The 22,589-nt window shown below is 40.6% G+C and overlaps 1 protein-coding gene across 8 annotated transcripts in view; it reads right to left on the reverse strand.

Moving 5' to 3' along the window:
• The window catches only part of LOC121947993 (connector enhancer of kinase suppressor of ras 2), an 80,389-nt gene that overhangs the window by 3,174 nt on the left and 54,626 nt on the right, over positions 1-22,589 (reverse strand). For 2 of the 8 annotated variants that reach the window (XM_088081319.1, XM_088081317.1), the window contains 14 exons: positions 22,254-22,381; positions 21,364-21,638; positions 19,906-19,992; positions 18,914-19,122; positions 14,634-14,671; positions 14,482-14,524; positions 11,784-11,832; positions 10,990-11,162; positions 8,397-8,470; positions 8,190-8,261; positions 4,947-5,017; positions 4,758-4,858; positions 2,102-2,852; positions 35-297 (listed from right to left, as the gene is read on the reverse strand). In XM_088081319.1, the coding sequence (XP_087937445.1) occupies positions 35-297; positions 2,102-2,852; positions 4,758-4,858; positions 4,947-5,017; positions 8,190-8,261; positions 8,397-8,470; positions 10,990-11,162; positions 11,784-11,832; positions 14,482-14,524; positions 14,634-14,671; positions 18,914-19,122; positions 19,906-19,992; positions 21,364-21,638; positions 22,254-22,381 (2,334 nt within the window). The remainder of the gene's footprint in view (positions 1-34; positions 298-2,101; positions 2,853-4,757; positions 4,859-4,946; positions 5,018-8,189; positions 8,262-8,396; positions 8,471-10,989; positions 11,163-11,783; positions 11,833-14,481; positions 14,525-14,633; positions 14,672-18,913; positions 19,123-19,905; positions 19,993-21,363; positions 21,639-22,253; positions 22,382-22,589) is intronic. The other 6 variants (XM_088081321.1, XM_042493215.2, XM_088081320.1 and 3 more) reach the window with 5 other exon arrangements.

A 22,589-nucleotide genomic window follows, 5' to 3' on the forward strand; every position in this document is an offset into this window, starting at 1 on the left:
TCTTATTCTTCTCTAAATCCTCTGTTTGTGTTACCTTCAAGGTGCTGCGGAGGGCTCGGACTCGGTGCAGCCTGTCGTTGAGCAGAGGGTCCCTGGCTCTCTGTGTGAAACAACGTCGGAACTCCTGCCTACCGCAGGGTCTCGGGTCTCCCAGGGCCGTCACGTTGGCTTGCTCCAGGGCCCGGTAAAGCTGCTCTAGCCCATCCAACGGCTCCGGCTCACGGCCCTCGGACACCTGCCGCTCCCTTCCCTCCGACACCCTCCTCTCTCTGCTCTCCACTCTCAATTCCCGCAGGTCTGAGACAGCCAGGAGAGCAGCCGTAAGAGTGACATTCACTGCTAGAACCACACAGTGCGCTCCCTCTGGATATACAGTGCTGTTTAACATGGAGCTGAGACAATTAGTCGATTAACCCCTGAAAACTTTGGTAAATTAATTTGATTTATTTCAGAAATGTGGGGGAGAAGGCAATGAGCAACATCGCAAAAGATTAGCGAGAAATAATTTTTTAAAATTACAAGAAAATTACCTAAAAATAAACAACAGAAAAATAAAAAACAAAAACAAAACAAAAAAAAAACTAAAATAAAAATACCCAAAATCCAAAATGTGCTGTAACTTATTATTATTTAGTATACACACATATAAAAAAATATAAAAAGTAAAAAAAATATACATACAATATTATTAATGTATGTATGTTTTTTTCTCTTTCACAATTTAAAATATAAAATTATAGCAATTTTAAATATATTTTCAGGACATTTCTCACATTTTTGTGTCCCCACACTACCCTTTTTGCAATAATTTTGTGGTGATTTTCTTGTCGCCCTTTACCTTTTTCCTTGAAATTTGTGGGACATTTCCTGCAAAGATGTTCATTGCCTTTTTTTCCGTTTTTTTTAATAAAACTGATTTCAATCTAGGGTTCAAAGGGTTAATCAATGAGCATGACAGAAATTGAATCAACATAATTCAACAACCACAACCTCGATAATCTGTTTGTTTTTTCCCCAAAATGGGCAAATATTCACAACTTAGAGCCACTAAACTGTGAATATATAAAAACAATAATCAGATTGTTTCATGAACAGCTAAAGTTAGAGTTGTTATTACCACTGAGGCATTAATATCTAAGTTGCATTTCACTGTTGTAGTAAAATGCAACTTACATATTAATGCATCAGTGGTGATAATGAAATAATGTTATATTTAATACTATAACATTCACAGTGGCCCATTTTGTGCTTTAGAAGTGGTTTTACTTTTGATTCTTTTGAAATATTTTGCTCATAGTACTTTATTTAGGTAACTTTTCAGTGCATACATACTTACATTTACTTTCTCTCACTGCCTAAATGCATGAGCAGCTTATGAGACAATGGCTCCCTGGGCAAAGATAAAGAAAAGGCCCCACGAACTCTCCCACATATGAGCATGACATAGTCTCTGAGGTGGTTTTGCATCTCTTTGTAGTCGTTATGCTTGTTTTGTGTGTGGTTTTGTGCGCTGTTGTTGTCATTTTCTCTCAGTTAGTTTTCCGTCTTTTTTGGTTATTTTGTGTCTCTTCATAGTTGTTTTTTGTCTCTCTGAGATTATTTTGCATCTCTTTTTGGTAATTTTGTGTCTTTTTTGTTTTTTTGTGTGTATCTTTTTGTTCCTCCTTGTGGTTGTTTTGCCCATTTTTGTAGTAATTTTTGTGTCTCCTTGCTTTTTGGTTCTCTTTGTGGTCACTTCTTTTCCTGGTTAGTATGTGTTTGAGTGACACTTCGCAGGGGAAGGTCAGGGGCCACCTGGGCCTGTACCCTGTCAGTTATCCCTACATGCCTAAATGATATCATTTGAGCCATAATGCATTTTTGACAAACTTATACTATCTGTCCCCTCTACCCCAATATTCTGTGTAACATCACCTGCCCAGGCCCATGTTTATGTATCACTGGTTTTATTGAGAGATAATTCACTCTTTAACACAACATTTTTGACATATTAGCTACTCTTAAGTTTGTACCTCCGAGGACTTTTTCATGTGCTTTTTAGTGTTTGTGCGTAAAAATGCTGCTCTTCTTCTATGAAACAGATTGTATGTCATTTCCTTACCCTCATCACCCTCCAGCATATCTGCTGCCTGCCCCTCTGCCTCCTCGTCCTCACTTCTCTCCTCCATATGAGCCGATGTGTGTAACAGCTTTCCTGGCATGGGGTCCCTGTTCCTGGGCAGACTCTGGCTGCGCTGCTTATGAGAGCGCCGGTGTGTGTGGCTGTGTGTGTGTGGACCTCGCTCCAGAGGGAAGGGCCCGTCCCTCTCCCTGTCCCTCTCTGCGGCGTGGTGTCTCCGTACGGGCAGCGTGGCCTGCCTGCGTCTCTCCGGGGACATGCCCTGTCTGCCCAACCCTCCGTATAGCCCCATCTCTCCAGCCATGCTACCCATTAGGCCTCCGTACTCGCTCTCCCCTGGAGCTGTCTGGAGGAAGTGCAGCCCTGCGCTCGTCAGAGGGGTCTCAATGAGGTCCTGCCAGGAGCGGCGCTCACGGTGGGAGGAGCGGCAGCCAGATGAGTGGGTACTGGTGCTGCCTGTGCCCGTGCCCATGCCCATGTCTCCGCGCTGGTCCTCTGCAGAGGAGTGGGAGTGTGTGGACTCGCTGGAGAAGTGTCGACCGTGCTTGGGCTCCGGGAAGGGGCTAGAAGAATTGACCTGGAGAGGGAGAGGGGAGGTGGAAGAGACCATCTGTGGAGGGATGGGGGATGTGGAGGCACTCATTGATGGAGGGAGTGGAGACGGAGTGGAGCGCATAAGGCTCATGGAGCTAACGGAGCGGGGCAACTGGTCATAACTGTGAAGGAAGTTAGCCTGAAGGGCCGAGGGTTTGTGAGGCGGACAGGTTGGTCAGTATGCAGAGGAGTGAGGAAGGACAGATGGAAGTCGACAGAGAGGTGAAAGGTGAGCACAGATACAAGGAAAATGTGACCCGCAAAACAAGGACAGGGAGGAAGTGTGCGAGGAAGGAGAAGAAAGAAGGACAGAAGAATATAAAGAGAACAAAAGATGAGAGCAAAAAAGCAATGAGATGGCAGATGACTGATATGACTGTTGCATGACTCAGCTGGGAAAATGTGGCACCAACGCCACTAAACCACCCTCCGAGTAAAAGTCTATGATGGGGCGTTTTCACCAGCAGGTCGTTTCAGTACACGTTTTTTTTGTGTGAAAAGTTGTGGAGGGTACCTTTGGAACCATCCCCATTTTTGGTCACTCTTCTGCTTGGGGTACCTCGCATCCAGATACACTACTAAAAGGAGGAACTAGAAACGCTGCAGTCCATTGATTGGTCAGTAAAGGATCAACACTCTGTGCAGCCTCTAGCAGCAGCTGAAGACTGAGAAAAAAAGATGTAATTCACTGGGTCGACTTCCAACAAGTTTTAAGGTGGAATGTTTACTTTTAATGTTCTCAATGCACGAGATGAGAACGTGATTATTCCAACACAGTAGGGTTAGTATCATCAGGGTTCCCACGCATTTTTACTAATGCTTTTCCAAACTTTTCCGTTATATTTTACCCAATTATATAAGAATTTTAAGAGGGGTAGGAATAAAAATACGTACTTCCTGGGTATTTGTGAATAAGCAAACTGCTAGAGCTTGTTATTTTTACTCGCAAATTAGACATTCCCGGACCAGCTTCATATGCCAAAAAGGCCAGACTGGCAAAAATGGGTACTTTGCAAAACATCAAGGCAAGGCCTCTTTTGAAGGTTACATAACTAAAGATCTAATTGACTATCATACAGCGCAGTGCTGGATTCTAAATGCAACATATTTTGCATAATGTTTGACATGTTTTGGGATATTTATGAACATATTTTGAACAATACATATTCAAAACTTTTAGTAAACTTTCTATTAATTCCAAAACATTTCCAGGCCTTAAAAACAGTTTTTCTAATTTCATACCTTTTCTAGGAATTTCATGACCAAGGGGACCCTTTTTTAACATGACAACTTTGACCACTCCATCTGTTTTAATGTCTCTCTTGGATGATTTACTTTTTTAGTAATGAGTCAGTCTTCAAAAGTTTAAAAATTGTAAATTGATTGCGACCAGATTGTGTGAACAGTATATTCTAATCATCACTTGGAGAAAAAAACGCTGTGGAGCGTTGTTCAGTGCGCTTCGGCAGCACTAAACCCCTGCTCTTGCCTGACAAGGAGTCAATGCACAAACTCGCTAAATCCCATTGAGAGAGACTCTTTCTCCATCCTGCAGCCCCCTTCTGTATATACAAGAGGTGCGGACTTCACTCTGTATCACTGGTGAATAAGGAAATACAGCAAGTCCTGCTGGACGGAGCTGTGACACCAGCCCGCCCAGATGTAAGAGTACTGTCTTTGTGGAAACGCCAAAAAGATCTAGGGTCTAGGTACCTCTTCATGGGTGTTACTTTGGTTCCAAAAGTACTACACTGAAAGCTTTTGATGGAAACACAGCTTTACATTATCTTTCAGGGATGTCATGAGAAATTGTCGCCACCTAGAGGTCAGACTGTGAAGTAGTTCTGGCAGCAGAACACAGACGAGTGATGGTCTAGGCTGCTTACTAAACCAGATACTCTCACACTCTGATGTTTTATTAATGTTGAGAGCCTCGCTCTATGCAGCTCAGAAAACTGTGGGGCTTTTAGGAATGAAATATTCCATCAGAATGAAACCCTGCAAGGAAATTGTTGAGTATGTGCGTGTGTGCGTGTGTACTTACTGATGGTGTGCGGTGATAAGTATCACAGAGGGATGAGGGTCCCTCCTGTTTGAGCGTCATCGAGCCATCCACCTCGTCTTGATCACTCTCACTCCAGTAGTCTGAAATTGGGATAGAAACAGAGACACGTGTGCATGTTAGCATATCATGGATGAAAGAGTAAAGTCTAGTCAAGTGAATCTGTCTCACCTTCATCAGGGCGTGGCACCTTGTCATCTGGTGTGTAACCAATAGCAGCCAGTCCTAGCCGGTTCATCCACCTGGAGAAAACATGGAAAGGAAAAAGAGGAAAGGTGAGGGATGACAGAAAGGCAGCAGAGGATGGATGAAAACAGGAGCAGTGGAGGAGGGGAAAGGATGGGTTATACTGGGTAAATGGTAGGTGATGAATAAAAAACTTTGACTTTAAATAATTTAAGCGGTGTCTCTTCACAGTTGATATCTGTCTGACGGACTCCTTCCCCCCGATGAGGAGAGAAAAGCATCGAGATAATTAAAGAGATGGATGCAGAAAGAGAGAAGTGACAATCCTCTGTCCTGTCTCTCTCTGCAGAGAGTCTCTAACGGTGTTCTTTCCCGACATCTGTGCTTCCTGACCTCTTCTCATCCCTCTGTCAGATCCCGGCTTGTCCTGTGACTCTCTACTGACACCTAGTAATAAGGTCGCTACTAAGAATAGAGGCCAGTCTGTGCATGAGGAACAGGAAACGTGTCATACGAAGACGTTTATTCTACAATAAGTAATTTCCACATAAAGATTAAAGGCAGTGGTGGTGGAAGTGTCCAGATTCTTTACTTAAGTAAAAGTACTGAAGCCAACCTGTGAAAATACTGTGTTACAAGAAAAAGTCTAGTATTGAAAATGGTACTGAAGTAGACGTAAGTAAGCATAATGAGGAAAATGTACTTGAAGTATGAAAAGTAAAAGAACACAATGCAGAAAAATCTTTAAAAAACAATAAAAAAGACACACACCCGAAAAACTTAAAATGATTAAAAATAGAAAAAAAACCCAAATGATTTAAATAAATAGCAAAACAACCAAAACCTCAAAATCATAAAAAAAACAAAACACTCCTAAAACTTAAAATAAAAAAGCAAATAGAAAACACCACCTAAATAAATGAAAATCATTAGTTAGTTTATCAAAATAATTGGCAATCAATGAAACTGACACCAGCTGCAACCAAGATTACATATTTCCCTAGCATTAGCATGTAGCTACATGTAGCAGTTTATGTGATGTAAACACTTGCAGTAGCGTGCCTGGAGCAGATGACCATGTAATGATATTTGTCATTGGCCAATTTTAATTGCTAGCCACTTAATTACTTATACATAAGTTTACCTCATTACTTAAAACTTTGGCCTTGTTTAATAAAAACATGTTATAAACACATTGTAAGACATAGTTTGTCTTACTCCTCTGGGCCATGGAGCGCCGTCATTGTCCAAAGATTATTAAACACACATCAGTGAGCCACTGTTGCACTGGTGAACATGTTGCTTCATGAACATGAACATGGGCACTGTAGTTTTTGAGTTGAACTGACATAAATAGTTCAGCTGCCAGGGATACTTATTAGCACTTCAAATGTTTATTAATCTATGACTGAAAATAGTCTAAAGGAAAAGGCATTATTTTCTTCTGTTTGTGTAATGTTTGCTAAAACAACAACAACAACTATGTACTAATAAAACTATGTACTTGTGAGCCATTTCTAAAGATTTATTTCTTTATAAGGAAGAAGTGGGCTAAGGGAGCTTGAGGCAGGGTAAGGAAATCAAACAGTACTAGTGAGAGAAACGTTCCAGTTCCAGTAATGCATTGCATTTTAATCTTTTTATGGGATTTTCAGTGAATAAGGAAAAATTTGGAACAAGTTATCTCAGTCACTTTTGATCATCTTCTTTGCCTTTTCCTTGAATTCAATCTTTGGGGTGGCTTTCGATTATCTGTCTGCAGATATGAGCTATTTTGTGCTCTTAGTTGTAGCTGGGGTTTTTTTCTCCCAGGAACCTTTTCAGGGACTCAGAAATTTTACCCATATTTTGACCGGAGAAACCAGAGTGTAAATTAAGTTGTTAGGCTATTTTATCCCTGCTCTGAGTTTAGTATTTTACGGTGGGACAGGACTGTTTTCTACAGAATTTTTCTACTGCAACTGCAAACAGTGTATCAATGTTTCTGTGAACTCTACTTCAGCACAGTCTAACAAAACTAGGTTCCAGGACTAGTAATGCTGTTAAAGGCTGTGACACACCAAGTCAACATCAGAGAACTAGCGGGGATTAAAGTCCCCAGCTGTATCACCTCAAGTAGCCATGTCTCGGCCAACAAGTTGCACAAGAACACTCCAGCTGGCAACAAGCACGTATGCTCTGCACTTGCCTGAGAGGAAATACCCCTCCATACCAGCAGAAGGCGGTTGCCTGTCATCGTGATTCAAAACAGAAAAAAAACCTAAGACCTTTAGACCTCCCTCCCTCTTGACTTTAGCTTTTTTTTTTTACGTTATATTCACTTCCATCTCTCTTCTTGTGTGCTAAGCTGAAAAGCCAATCACAGTGCTGGGCTTCACTGCCGCCGCTGATTTAAGATGCAGAGGCCACGGACGATTGCAGTCGTCCCAAGATAGGCAAATGACTGACTATTGGCTTGGTGTGTCAGGGCCTTAATGCCTACCTTACCAATGTTATGTAAATTTTTGACTATTTTTGGGTGACAGAAGTAAGTATTAGTTATCTTTAACATTGGTTTTGTTTCAGAATCTAGGCATTCTGTCATGTTAAATGGCTTGAAAAATAGTGCATATAGCTTCTGTAAACTGAGAATAAAATCTCGCCAGGGGAGCATGCCCCCTGACCCCCCTCCCCCTCAGTTTGGGTTGAGCCCCATCTGTTTACAAGTCTGGCTCCGCCCCTGCTCTGGAAGCTCAAAAAAATCCACATGTAAGTGCACAAAAAAGCCATGATAAATTCTCCCAGCACATTAAGCCATTTTTCTGATGACTATACCAACACCTTTCACATGCTTTCACACACGCACCTCCGAGCGCAGTATGGAAGTCAAATATAGCTGGTTAATTACTCTCCCCCAATTATCTCCCCATGTCATTGAGGAGAGGTGTGGATAATTAGAGCTCATCAGATAGCACTCCTGCAAGTATCACTGCCATCTCCCTCTCACACGAGCACACACGTGACACACAAACATTTACACACACACACACACACACACACACAGAGTTCTACATTTAACAACAGAGGGCTGGGTTCATGCCTTATTCATGCACAGTGTTGTGTGGGCTGTTGCCTTGTGTAAACTTGGTTTACTCAGATAAAATATTCATGAAAGGACACGTGACCCCCCCCTCCCCGGCATCTGACTGTTGTCCACATTGAGACACAAACACCCACTCACTTACTCACCTGTTCATTTCCTCAAGACAATCTGTGGCGAAGAAGAAGCTCTTGATTTTGGGATGACAGGCTTTGAAGGCGCTGCAGTCGGTCGGGGAGAAGAAGACTGATTAGTGTTTTGGTGTACGCGCCATAGGTGTGTGTGCTGTTCATGCTGTGTGGGTGAGAGCAAATGTGCTTGATTAGTAATTTCGGCGACATGTGAGGGACACTCACAATTTCCGTCTGCACTCTATGGCTCGGTCTATTCTGAACTCGGGGAGGCTGATGAAGCCCTCAGCCTTCTCATCCTGCAGGCAGAGACAGATGGAGAGTGGTGGTACATCATCAACACAGAGAACAAAATGTCATACATACTGATATCGCAATTTTATTTTGGACAGTGTTATGCTCTTCAAGCATATGAAAACGGCATATGTTGTTTGTGTTGGCTCCTTTCACCACTTGACATGGAAAAGATGAGATATGACGATCCTGTCTAGAAAATCGAGTTATAAAAAAAAACTATCACATTTACAGTTCATTTTTATGTCTTTTTTTTATAATCCGACACATTTTAATATCAGGTTCCCACAACAGATCCTTAAAAGGTTTCAAAGGCATGGAACTAATCAATCTAAAAATAAGGCCTTAATTGGTATTAAATTGACTTAAAATTAAATTAAAACTTAAATTAATCTTTTAAATGACTTAAATATGCTCTAAGATTTTATGAGGGTTTTTTTTTTTGGTGGCACTGTAAAAGTGGTAGAATGTAGATTGAGTCACAAAATCGCCCAGAAAATCAACCAAAAATTGAAAAAACAGATATTTCCCACTTCTGTTGGTAAACCGAGTAGATACTTTTCTGATAATATTATATGTTCATTGTCTTCCATTTGTTTCACTCTAATAAGGATAGTCTTTTCAACATTTCAACATTTTCTTTTCAAAAGTCATGTTTTTATTTTAATCTCAATTCCAAGTGGCATTAAAAGTCTTAAAAAGTATTAAATCTTCCTTGCCTTAAGCTGCAAGAACCCTGTAATGATAGTTCTTGAATTAACCGAGTTGCATTGATTGGTCTATTAATCAGTCAATTGACAGAAAATTACTCTGTAACTAAACCGTAAAGCAAAAATGCTTTAATGGCTCCAGCTTCACAAATGTGAGAATCAATTGCTTTGCTTGTCTTACATTACATTAAATCAAATATTATTGGTTTTTGGATTGTTGGTCTGATAAAGCAAAATACTTGATGAGGTCATCTAGGGCTCTTTGAATTGAAATGGATATTTTTTCCTCCTTTTCGATGTCTTATAGAAAAGTGATTCCCAACTGCAGGGTCACATCTAAAAGTGGGTCACAGGTTCATTCTGAATGGACCAAAAGTAACTTTTGAAATTATCAGCGTGTAAAAAACAAATTTATTTTAAAGTAACAGTGGATTTCTGGCAAAGAACTTCTAGAAGAACCTTTTTGTTTTATGCTTGCAATGTGTTTTATTTCTTTGTGTTATTAGCCAATGTGGTGTTTACATTTTGTGAAATAAAACTGAGTATGTGGTTATTTATCTTATGTGTGGACCTTGAACCAATGACGAATGAGAAATCTGGACCACATGACCGCGTCAGTTGAAAACCACTGCTAAAGAACAAACGATTAATCGATCAAGAGATTCCTTGACAGTCAAAGCAACTAGCAAAAAAGTTTCTGATAACATGCAAAACTAAATATTTATTTTATTACATTATTCATTCTTTATTTCTTTTAATAACTGTAATTGTAACTACATTGCAATTACACTGTATATTTTATGTAACAATGTTTGGATATAAGATTTTAATATTCTTAAAATTAATCTGTATTTGGGGCGCCTGGTGGCTCAGTGGATAGAGCAGGTGCCCCATGTATAGAGGCTGTGTCCTTGCTGCAGCAGTCATGGGTTCGATTCCAGCCTCAGCCCCTCGCTGCACATCATTCTCTCTCTCTCCTCATTTCCCCCTCATGCTGTTCTTTCAATTAGAGGCAAAAACACCCAAAAAATATCTTTTAAAAAAATTAATCTGTATTTAAAGGGGCACACTATTTAGTATAACGCTTTTATAAAAGTTGGGAGACAAACAAAAAAAAACTGAAGCAGTAGCGGCTAAAATATTGTGCTTTTTAGTCCGTAGTCAAGCTCCAAAAGCACTGGATCCTACTATTCCAATAATGCAAGTCACTTTCACCTTTTATTAGAGATGTTAAATACAGCCTTTGTTTGCAGTCAGTGTCCCCACTTTATAGCGCAGATTTGCTTTCAAATATTTAAAGTCTCCAACATAAATCAAGATAACTCTATTTTCTCATCCTTTAGAAAACTGACCGCTACAGAAGACATTTTACAGGTGTTTTTACTCATCAAGCAATAGTCTCCATGACGAGGAGACTGACTATTTTGTGTAAAATTGTTGGAGTGTCCCTTTAATTCCCTGATTTTTTTTTTGTTGTTGTTGAAACTGTTATATCTGACCATTGTGCATCAATTTCAATTTTACCTGCTTCATATAAGCTTACTTTTCTTATCAGAATTTACTTATTAATATATATTTTTAGTTTTTAGGTTGCAGTTGCACCTCCATCATTTTATGTATGGACTCAATGCTGTTTGACATATCTTAAAATTGGAAAGTGGCATATAAATAAAATTATTATTATAATTTTATTTTGTCAATAAAATAGTTTGAACAACTTGAATGAAGATGTAGGGAGAGAAAGGGATGCGGATGAAAAATAGAGTCTGACAAAGAGATTTAGGACATTATGACAGTTGAATGTTGTTCCTTACATTTTGGTTGGTGTACCAGTAGAGGCAGGACTCTTTGAGGATAAACCAGTACTTCCTCCATTTCTGGGTGAAGTAACCTTTAGCATCTTTCTTCTTCCACAGCCAGCCCTCACAGTCACCATGGCCCAGGTCCTTACAGGAAATTCTCCTTCGACTGGCACTAGTAAGGGAACCTGCGAGAGAGGAAAAAAGGATGTTAATACTGAAAGTGATTTTCATAAGTAAAGTATAAGTGTAGCCATGTATTGAGTGGTTCCAGTCTGGCACTAACAGGCCAAATCCAAATGTCTAGACTCTTTAAGTCTGCAGTAGCTAATAGTCAGACTTTTCAAATGAAAAAATCAACACGCAGTGTTATTGCACATCTGCACAGCTAGAGTTTAACATCAGTGACGATCAGTCAGGTGTGGCAGGTGTCTGTAAATGTAAATTTTCTATTTTGCAAGAGCACTGTTATTGCACCTGTGTGTGCAATACTTTTTATCTGTGCATCTGGACTTTTCATGCACATTTTCATACACAGCAATGTGTTATATCAGCAAGCCTGTCTCAACTCTCCTTTTGATATTTCAAGCCCTGTCACCCTCTCACAGTCACACACCACAGTGCACATGTCAGTCACAGCGCTGAAAGTCTGCCAGGCTTAGTTTGGAGTTCAGACAGTTCGATTCAGCCACACTTTTAGGGGTAAAAGGTTCCCTTTTTCTGGAGGTACCAACACTAACATACATACACTGTGGCAGAACTGTAAAGATCATGCAAGACGAATGAAAAAAATGCACAAGTGTGTGTACCTTTACTTCTCTTTTTGGTTTTCGTTCTGAGAGAGGTGTAATGGAAAGACTAGAGGGGAGAGAGAAAAAACATGTTAGCACAAAAATATATCTAGGTTGGTGTTGATGCACGTAGAGAGGTTGCAGTGAGTTCACTCTCCATGTTTCGCTTATTTTTATTTTATCCGGCGCACAGCAGAGAGGATTACAGGCACAGAGGGATCACAATACTAAAACTGCTACAGCCAGGAAGTGACCTACAACCTGTGATGGAGAAATGAAAGCTGCCTGCCACAGAGACTAAAACCACACTGAGCTGCATCACCTTAGCTGCTACTTTTAGTCATTTCAAAACACTGAAAAGCATCAGAAAGATTTCAGTACCAAGAAGTTGAAGGTGACTCAGATTTTCAGTACCTAGTTCAGAAACTTTTTCTCATACTGTATCAAAAGGCGCTGGTGATGAAACCAACCCACTGTGGCCTAATTCTATGTTGATCGTAGGCTAATTTCTCTGCTGTCTTTAGCCTTGCTAACAGCTTGACTTTCCTGAAAAACAGCTACTTGTGCGGATGTTTATTGATAAAATGTAGTGCAGCAAAAGAGTCATATAGTCACTAACTCAGTCTACTCTTATACAATGTCTACTACTAATGTCTACTCTTATACAGCAGTGATACTCAAATTACAGCCGGCGGGCCAAATCTGGCCCCTGATAGAATGCTGGGTGGCCCCACAACCATTTTTTAATTCACATTAAAAGCAAAGTGATTTACACTTGGAATTGTTTTTGTATGTTTAGTATATATAAAGGGTGCCAGCAACAAAAAAGAGCTTGTTTATTTAAAAAAAAAAAAGTACCTATTGGGGATCCCCCATAACCCCTGACAGAGGTCTTAGCTAAGCCCCTGAGGTCCTAACAATCCTAGAAACACAATGAAATCCAAGAAATACCCTAAAACCTGAGCAATGTGTATGGCGCTGTTGCGACTGGACCCTGGCCTCATGTCATTTTGCAAGAAGCAAGTTGAGTATCCCTGTTATACAGCTTTAACTTTAAATCTGAAGAACGCTAACATTAGCTAGCATTAGCAATCATAAGCTCCTGGTCATACCAGTACATAAAAATGGACAACATGACAAAGTGAAGCCAAAACATCTTGATCACCCCCTGGTGGCAGGTCATAAAGTCAGCTCCCTTAATGTTGGTGAATGGGACATGGACCAAACTGGAAACTAAGTACACAACAAAGAACGGTTTCCGTCGTTTGGCTTCATTTTTCTACAGTGGGAATAAGTGGAGATGCATCGACCATCTTTATATACAGTCTATGGTTGTGACTCACAACACATTTTCTGTTTGAGCAGTGGAACATGACACGGCAGACAGGCCGAGGGATGACAGATAATAGGGTTTCCGTCTATCTTACACATATCGCCCTGTCTTAGATAGTCTAATCTGTAATGTTTCTCCCTCGTAGATTTACGCTTAATTGATACTAAAAAAATATGGAACAAAGGTCTCCCTGTATCAGTTCAATATGAAACACGTCTTTTAGTTTCCAAATACGGGATGGCTCCATGTTTTATGGGATGGTTGACAACCCTAGTTAGTTGGAACTGAAGTGCACTGATGGATTGTATTATATTAAATCCCAAATATGGTTTCTCTCAGTCACATTTTAATTCCTTGCTTGAAGTTTTGAGAAATACTTCTGCGCCCCAGTGTTGGTAAGGACCTGCAGCTCACGGCCTGAAAATTTTAGTTTTCTTTTCTCTGTCATTGTTCTGCCTATTGTGCTCTCAGTGCAAATGCAACATTTATACTTTGTCACATGGATAATTGTAATCAGATGCAAAAAAAAAAAAGGCAACTTGCACTCAGCTGCAAAATTTTCTGGGTGTGCTTGCACTGTAATATCATTGGCGCAATATCTTTTGTGAATCAGAGACGGGGCAGATGGTGGCTGCAAGTGATGTGCAATTCATGGTGGTATCACTGGCTGCAATCTGTTCTTTGTGAATTTTCCCCTGATTGTATTGAAATGAACTGAAGGGTGCCTTTTATTGCTTATGAATTAGACTTCTCATGTGCAAGGGAAAGAGTGTTTTATTTGTTTTTTCAAAGTAACATAGTCTCACGTTAAATAAGATTTTGTCTTCTAAAAACACATGAATTGTACATAATCTAATGCATCTCAAAGACGCTAATGTGAGTAGGCTACGTTGCTATAAAAATAGCTAAACAAACTTTTTGACTATTCATCTAGGTAACAAAGCCAAATAAATATTGGTTCATAGTCAAGCTGACTCATTGTATGCTACAACTCATAGTGCTTTGGAGGAGAGGCGAGGGCTAATGACTAAGACAGCTTCCTGTGTCACAGTAACCTAAATATGGAAACCAATTTACCTCATCCGACCGTTATCTTTTATTTAATTATTACGGTCCTGAATGGGTTTCATCTCAGGTATCTCTCCTATTCTTGTGTGCCTGCGTGTTTAGCTATTATTTGAACACAGTCGAGCTCCATGTAACAGCGGATGTGTTCTCGCTGTCGAAAGACTCTGCTGCTTCATTAAAATGCAGTTTGAGTCAGAATCAAACTCTACCGGAAAAGCGGCATTATTAAAAAAAATCAAGTAAATAAACCCCCTTAGATTTACAGAACCTTTAAGAGACGCACAGTCAGCCCCGTGGCACTGTGTGTTCTCCTACCTTCCTCATGGAGGCTGCTCCTGAGCTTCCCGAGCCGGAGTACCTGCAAGACGACAGACAGGATTGAATGTGACCACAAACGACTGTTACAGCTCCTTCTGTCAATCACAAGCATGTGGTGGAGCCACGAACAACCACAAACACAGACTCACCTGTCTGTCGTGTCTGCTCGCAGTGTGTCCGCACCTCGCTGAAAGACAGAAGGGAAAAAAAGGACTTCATTTAAGACCTTCTAATATCCCTCTATAGGTTTACCTACATTGTACCACACATACACACTTTTTCTGCGCATCGTTGATGGTAATAAGTATTTTCTGTATTGTTTTTTGTATCTCTATTCCCTGTATTTATTGAAAATCTGGATAACTGACCTGCACATAAGAGGTAGGTATTGTTTCTAAGACACATTACACACCAAAGACTACTTTGACATATTTTTTTCATTTGAAACATTACAGACCCATGTAATTGTTGGCCCAATGATTAAAGTGCTGGTTAGCCTCTTTGCAGATATATACTGTATAAATAAATCCATTGAAGGCATAATTCACCTTTCAAACGACCATTTCTATGTGGATCACTCACCCTGCGTTACATCGAATTCATGAAGAAAATGGTAAAAATTTTGATGAATTGAAATCATAGGCATGCAACAGCGCTCTACATTTACAGGTGTTATTGTGTGACTTAAGAGGTTTGAAATGTCAGTCCGGACTCACCAAAGACACAATAACACAAACTAACTGACTAAGGCAGTGGTAGAACAGCAGCTCCCATGTTCAGCAATGTAAAATGTATGTTTTTGTCAATGGAGTCTGGATCTGAAGAGTCAGTGCAGTTGCTTGTCAGAAAGTGCTGTTTATTTGGAAGTACTGAGTAAAAGACTGGATAAATGAGACTTAGATTTTACTGCATGAGTTGTATGAGAGTTTGTGGACTCCACCAGCTTCAATTTATCAAGAATCTCCTCAGGTTTAAAAATCTTTGTTCATCTTGGAGGCATGCAGGAAAATGTTTTACCCCACAAATCTAACATAATATGAGGTGAAAAACTGATATACAAAAAGTCCTTTGGGGTGTGAAGTATTATTTTAATCCATTCATTTACACATTATATTACTGTAATTAGGGTAACCAACACTAATCACTGAGCCATGCAAGAGAAACAGCAAAAGTTTTCTTCACAAATTTAACTTAACATGGACTGATTTCAAACATAAATTATAATTTGGGGGTGAATCATTCCTTTAACTGTAAGACTAAACGTAAATATTTTTCTCTAAAGAAATATTTAAGAAAACTATTAGCATGAATTATCCCATAAAGTTCATATGACAAATTAGGTTAAATAAAAAAAACTCAATTCAATGCAAAACGAGCAAATAAAATCAGTTTAGTAGTATGTATCTGTACTGTATGACATGAACACTAAAGAAAAATAACACAAGCAGGAGCTAGTAAGTAGTGTCGTTCTAACTGTGTATTGTGTTAATGTTTTTAGTTGAATGGTCATTTTTATCTGTTGAAAAGACATTTCATATATTGAAATGAAAATTAAATCTGTTAAAACAGAGAAAGTACAGCACAGTGTAGGTACTAATACTACTACTATTAAAAGTTGTCAGCCTGTCCTTAGGACTTATGCTGCCTACATCTGATCAATTCCATCACAAATTGTTCATTTTTTGGCTGATTACACACTTGATTCCTGGTGACTATAATTTAATCAAGACATTAACTACTATATATAATCCCATAATCCCCCTAATTAAATACCTGAATTTTGGATATTATTGAGAATGCTTTTTTTGTGCACTAATCTCTGCCCCAAGTGTGCACGCACTTTTAAACGAATGGGCCGACCAGGCACAAGCTTAGGGACCTAAGCACCCAGGAGAGGGTCAAGGGTCCCTGAACCGTAGCCATTAGGCATGGTTTTATTTCATAACCCATTCGTTTACCATTATTTAACACATATGTGGGTGTGCTCATGCTGCTGTGGATGATTTCAGGGTAACATTGTTGTGTACAATGTGTAGGAAAATACACAACTACTGGACAAAGACACGAAACTCCACAAAATGCGCTTCGGTAAATTCAAATAACATGTTTTCCGCTAAAATGTTGGTGTTTTGTGTTAATAGAAAAGAATCATACAGAGGGAAGAAGAGAGAGAAACAAGCAGGTCAATAAGGTTAGCGTATGCTTGTTAGCGTAGGATAGTATACTTCATGTGCCAGTGAATAGATATGAGTCACCACCATGAGAAGCACACAGCTGAGAGGGTTAGTGAAGGCTGGTGTTAGCTAAGCTGTTAGCGCGCCATGTATGTGTGTGTGTGTGTTTGTGCGCGTCGTGTTTTAAGCACAGTCTGTCAGTCGCACTTGTAATTGGTCTGGCTGATGCTGAGTCATGCACCTACTCACAGGGATACGTGTCGGTGCCCGTGTGCGTGTGTAAGTGTGTGTGTGTTTGTCCAGAATAAACTCCTATTTAGACTCAGGCGTGTCTGAGGAGATGGGGATATTAGGATGAGTTAGGATGAGTCGTGAGATGGCTACCCTGCATACAAATGCACTCCCGTGTGCCAGTGTGTGTTTGTGTTTGTGTGTGTGTGTGTGTGCTGCCGTATGCATGAGAGAAAAGTTAGAGAGGGGCGTGTCTGAGAGTGTGACTGTCATTCTCATAATCCACGAAGTTGGCAGCCATGCAATGACACTGATCATCCTCACTCTCCTTTGTCTCCTCTACCTGATACACACACACACACACACACACACACACACACACACATTTACAACAATGTATGAGAATCTGTGAACACCGTGACCTCTCCTGCAACAACACACAGTCTCCCTCTGAGAGGACACACACTGTAAGACTGTAGATGAAGGAAGTTGAGTGAGTGAGCAAGGATTAAAGCCTTGAAGGTGATTTTAGTGCCACTAATCAGTTTTTTGCACCGCAGACAGTAGGAAAAGCACAAGTGATCATAATAAATTAATAATGGCTGAATTCAATTTAGCTGCTTTAGTTTTAGGGTCCTGGTATTGTGCATGCTGGCTCACTGTCAGACTGAGTTACTGGGACACTTGAATGGAATGGAGCACCAGCAATGTTATTAGTAACACCTGTGCTTTTATTACAAAGCACAGGTGTTAGCCTCCATCTTACTCAATACATCACAATCTATCAGATTTTGCTTGAGACACACTAGAGCAGATCAACAGCAGGTTGGGAGCCACTGGACTAATGTAGCTAACTTTACATAAATGAGTTAAAACTAGCTCCCCCTCAACCAGCTATGACAGTATAATGCTGCTTATGCATCTCATTATTAACAAACTTAGAATCAGAGGTGTTGACTTTGGTAACGTGACATAACTTGGACTTGAGCCTTTAGACTTAAAAATACTCCATACCTTCCCCCAAGCTCAAAGATTTTGTACAGGTACAAAAAATATGTGATGGTTAACAAAACGCCAACTGCAGTATGCAAATGTGCAAGCTGAAAATGAAAGACACAGTGTCCAACTTCAACATTGAATGTCACACAAAGAACAGGAAGTCAAAGCTGATATCAACACAATTAGTGAGCTAATGCTTTGCTTAAGGTAGCTTAGTAGTGGAGAGACTTTTTAACAAAAGTGTTTTAACATATAAATGCAAATTTAAAAAAAAATGATTGGTAATTTTTGTCAATTAAATATTGGCATTACTTTTATTGAACAGCGCATGTTGGCTTTGTGAGGATCTAAAACTTGAAGTTAAGATGTGGGACCTGACTTGTCAGTGTTGACGTGGGACTTAAGTGCTAAGACTTGAAACTTACTTGTGACTTGTAAAACAATGAGTTGATCCAATCCCTGCTCATAATGTAATACATGATAATGCATCAGTGACGTGCAGAAAGTGCTTTTACTTTTAGGAGCTGAGTACTTCTTCCATCACTGGGGGGGGGGGGGTTCCGGTAAAACATGCATTCATATTAATAACATTGTGTATACAAGTCACTATGTGCAGACTTTAAATAATAAGGCTGGCATAATTCTATATTTATATATATTTATATCTTATTGTTACTCAGCAACTCACAATAAAACATTGTTGCTTGATAAATACAGAGGAAAAATATGCAGCTTTGATTTGGGAGTAATACATTTCATGTCATGGTAGCGCTCTACACAAAATGTGTTCACAAAACAGACATAACACACTACAGTTGCTGACATGGAATTAAACAGACCATAGTGGACACAAATGGAAAAAATGTGTCAGGTTTTTAGTTGATTTTTTTAAAAAACTACATTTAAAATGAAAAATATAAATATTAAAATACATAAAAATGACTTGATATATGATTTATAGCGAGCAGCATTGCAAAAGAAATTGACTTACACATACTCTACAAAGGTAAAAAGACTGTACATACAGGCAAAGCGTCGGGTGGCTGGTCGAGGCGCAGGGTTGAGGACAGCATGGAGGGGCTGATGGGAAAGCTAGGGCTGCTGGGATTGCGGCTCTTGCGCCGAGAGCGTCTGGTGGAATCCCGCCGGCTCTCTCTGCCCGGACCCTCGGGCTCCTCCTCGATCACCAGGATCTTGTCGTCGCTAAGGTAACGCAGCAGGGAGTTGTCTGAATCTGTGGGGATGAGGAGCAGTAGACAGGTGGAGAGGTTAGAGAATGGTGACTGAATGGATGACAGAGGGAGAAAAACCACAGAGGAGGGGGGAGAGATAGCATCGCAGAGTCGAAGGAGAACCCCAGAGTAGAAACAGATGAGGGTGAATAGACCCTTACTGATAAAAAACCCAACAGAAAGGGATAAAAGTACCTCAGAGCTGCAGTATCTGATATGGATCCACAGCCGGGGACATACAGCTAATCTTTTTGCAATGATTATGCTGATTCGGAGGGCACTGCTGCTAAATCTTGTCAGTCACAGAAAGTTTTATTCGGCTTTAGCTCCGGATAGAGAAAGCTTCACACTTTATTTGTTTATTATCCATATACTTAAATGTGAAAAAACTAAAAAGTGACTGAGAGAAGGAGAAAAGTCAGACAGTAGTATTGTGCTTTAATGTTATTCATGGACTTTCTGATGGTAGAGTGGAGGATCCTTGGCCGAATACAGATCGAGTCTCGCTGCAAAACAGTGCAGCTGGTTAGAGCTGGTCACGTCGAAATACCCTCATTTGCAGAGCCGCTGAATAAATGCAATTTCCTTGCATTTATGTTTACTTGTCGCTCTGTCAGATACATACCTGCCAGATATGTATCCTCACACAAGCACACCACCATGGAGAACCAGAGGATGAGCTGAAATGTGTTATGGAGCAAAGCACGGCACCGGTCTGACCCGTTTTTGTTACCTGTTTGTGTGTGGGGCTGTGTGTTTTTGTGTGTATTTGTGTGTGTGTGTACCTCGGCTCCCTCTCTTGCCCATGCTGGGTTCCTTGGCCTCGGCCATCCAGTTATATTCGGGAGGCATGGAAACGGGTCTGAGGTCACCTGGAAGGACCAATCAGCAATCAGAGAGTCGTCTACAGGGGGGGAGGGAGTGGGGGTGTCACGGAAAGGTGGTGACTGAGAGACAGCGTGGGAGACAGCTGGAGGGGTGGACATTGAGACAAAGTGTGTGCAAGTGAGGGGGAAGAAACGGCAGACTCTTGAGTCAAAGGACTGCTGTGACATGCAAGGTAAAGGTCACACAGCATTATTCTCAGGTTATGGTGTCAAGTTAGTTTTTTATTCATGGTAATGCCACAAACAACAGGGCTGGCTGGAGTAGCGGTCATGCTAGTGAGATAATGTGCTAGTACATTTACTGTGGGCCGATAACCACTGATGAGCTATTATCCTACAGTTTGTTACTGTTACTGCTTGGTACTGTATATCTGTATATTGTACATGGTGTCATGACCAAGTGGAAACCTCCGAGGCTGAAAATGAAGCCAATGCCAAAGTGCCAAAGGCGTTCCTCAAATGCCACTTACTGTAAAATGTTTGGTTAAATAATGTATTGCCTTTGATGTAAGGTATTTACTTAATGCAGAGTAACACCATCCCAGTGTGGCTGAGGGCATTGAGGGAAATGTGATGTTGTGTGGTGAGGTTATAGGTCAGTGGCATTGTGGGTAAGAGCAATGTGGCTGCAGACGACGAACATACGACTCCAGAGTAACGATATTTCACACCAGGTCCAAGAGATGCACACGTTAATTGTTCTTTTATTATCATAATATCAACAGAAAACATCAGTACGAAGCGTGGCTATCAATTCTTTGGACCAGTGTAGCTACACAATCCAGTAATATAATATTGTATTTATTACTTTGACATGGGTCATTCTGCAGTATTGGATACTTTTACTTTTACACTACTTTTTTTAGTGCTCAAAGTATATTTTGGCCCTAACAGTTTTATTCATTGATAACCTTTTTACAGTTTGGTATCTTGACAGTACAAGCTGCCCACAGCTAGCAAGACAATAATAAAAAAGTCTTCTGATGCTTTGGTCTGGCACATGACCCTCGCCTTGCACATCATAGGCCTCTTGGAAGTCTCCAAAGGAGATACAGGATGTTTAGAAAGGTGTCTCGGACAAAGGTGACACAAGTGGTGGGGCAGACAGGGAGCTGGACACACTGTGTTTGGACTGACCCTTTGGTATGTGATCAGTGTTTTTGGAACGTGCGTACGCGAGGTAAAGACACAGAGAAGCAGAGCCATGAAGTGAGTAATGATGAACACATAAGGAGGAGTTCTGCGAGAAAGGATGAGAAAAATGATGAGAGAGAGCATGCTGTCCCACAGAACAAACTCAGGGCCGGAGCCTTCATTGCCCCCATTCAAACTGTGGCATTGCGCTCTCTGTCTTACCATGGGTGGGGGTCTTGTCCCGCCGGCGAACCCCCGTATTGCGGCCCCGGTCGTAGTCAGGCCCTGGGGGTCCGTCTCCCTCCAGCAGGGAGAAGTACTGACCGCTGTCCTGGTCCAGGTAGTAGCTGACTGCCTCTGAACCTTTGGAGCCGGACTGGGAGCTAACGCTGTAGCGGCTGATGTCATCACACGACATCAGACCCAGCTCCTCCCTGAGGAGAGCAGAGTCGTCATCACCATCACCAGCAGGGTCATAATAATCAGGGTTCCTACAGCTTGAGACAGGGTAGATTAAGACTTTTTTTAATCCTTCTTGGAATTAAGTTTAGAACCAATTCAACAACAAAAATGAAAAAATATATATATTTTTAAAGACATGGTGGAGAAGAGGATAGAGAAGAACAGGGAAAGTCTGCAATTTTTTTTGCCAATTTTGTGTTTTTCACTCCAACTCAGGTCCCATCGTGCAGAGATGATTTTTTTTTTTTGCATTAAATATTCTGAACCTTGTATGCATTGCCTTGCAACCTAATTTAATAGCCAGTTTTTGTTGAAATTGAACGAGCATCATCAATGTGAGCACTATTGGCTAATCTGTCCTAACCTGTTAATGCGAGAAGTATTCAGTAAATTAAAAAAAGAGGAGGGACAAGTTATTTTGAGATTTTACAATGCAACATCAGAAAAAAACAATTCAAAAAGCATCTAAAATCTACTTCCCATTTGTACCAATTTCAAGACATTTGAAAGGTTGATTTAAAACATTTTAATACCAGTACAGGCCTTATTCTTTAATTATTTAAGTCAATTAGTTTTAAGACTTTTGAAGGATCTGTGGGGACCCTAATAATACTGATAACTGCTGTCATCAAACATCCATGTGTGCTGACCTGGTGCTGTAGAGTCCAGAGACAGGGGAGAGGATATAGACGTCCTGCATGCTGGGGGCATCCATTTTGGACATGCCCAAAGTTCCACCGGGTGTTGGGGAGGTGCTGGTTGGGCTGGTGGGAACCGGCTGACAGGAGAAAGAGGAGAAGAAGAAGGAGAGAGTGACTCACACCTTTTCATTGAGTCATAATTGGAGGATGGCGAGGGGGATCGCGGAGCGCAACCTGCATAAACAGAGCATTAGATCTTTTCCTGCCCCACAGAAAAACAAACAAGCACACAGTTTACGGTGTTACGAGGAGAAGGGAGCCCTTTTATTTGTGTTCTCTTTCTTT

Source organism: Plectropomus leopardus, chromosome 8 (genome assembly GCF_026936395.1).
Source record: "Plectropomus leopardus strain MGB_pleo_1.0 chromosome 8, ASM2693639v1, whole genome shotgun sequence".
In the NCBI taxonomy this organism is placed as follows: domain Eukaryota; kingdom Metazoa; phylum Chordata; class Actinopteri; order Perciformes; family Serranidae; genus Plectropomus; species Plectropomus leopardus.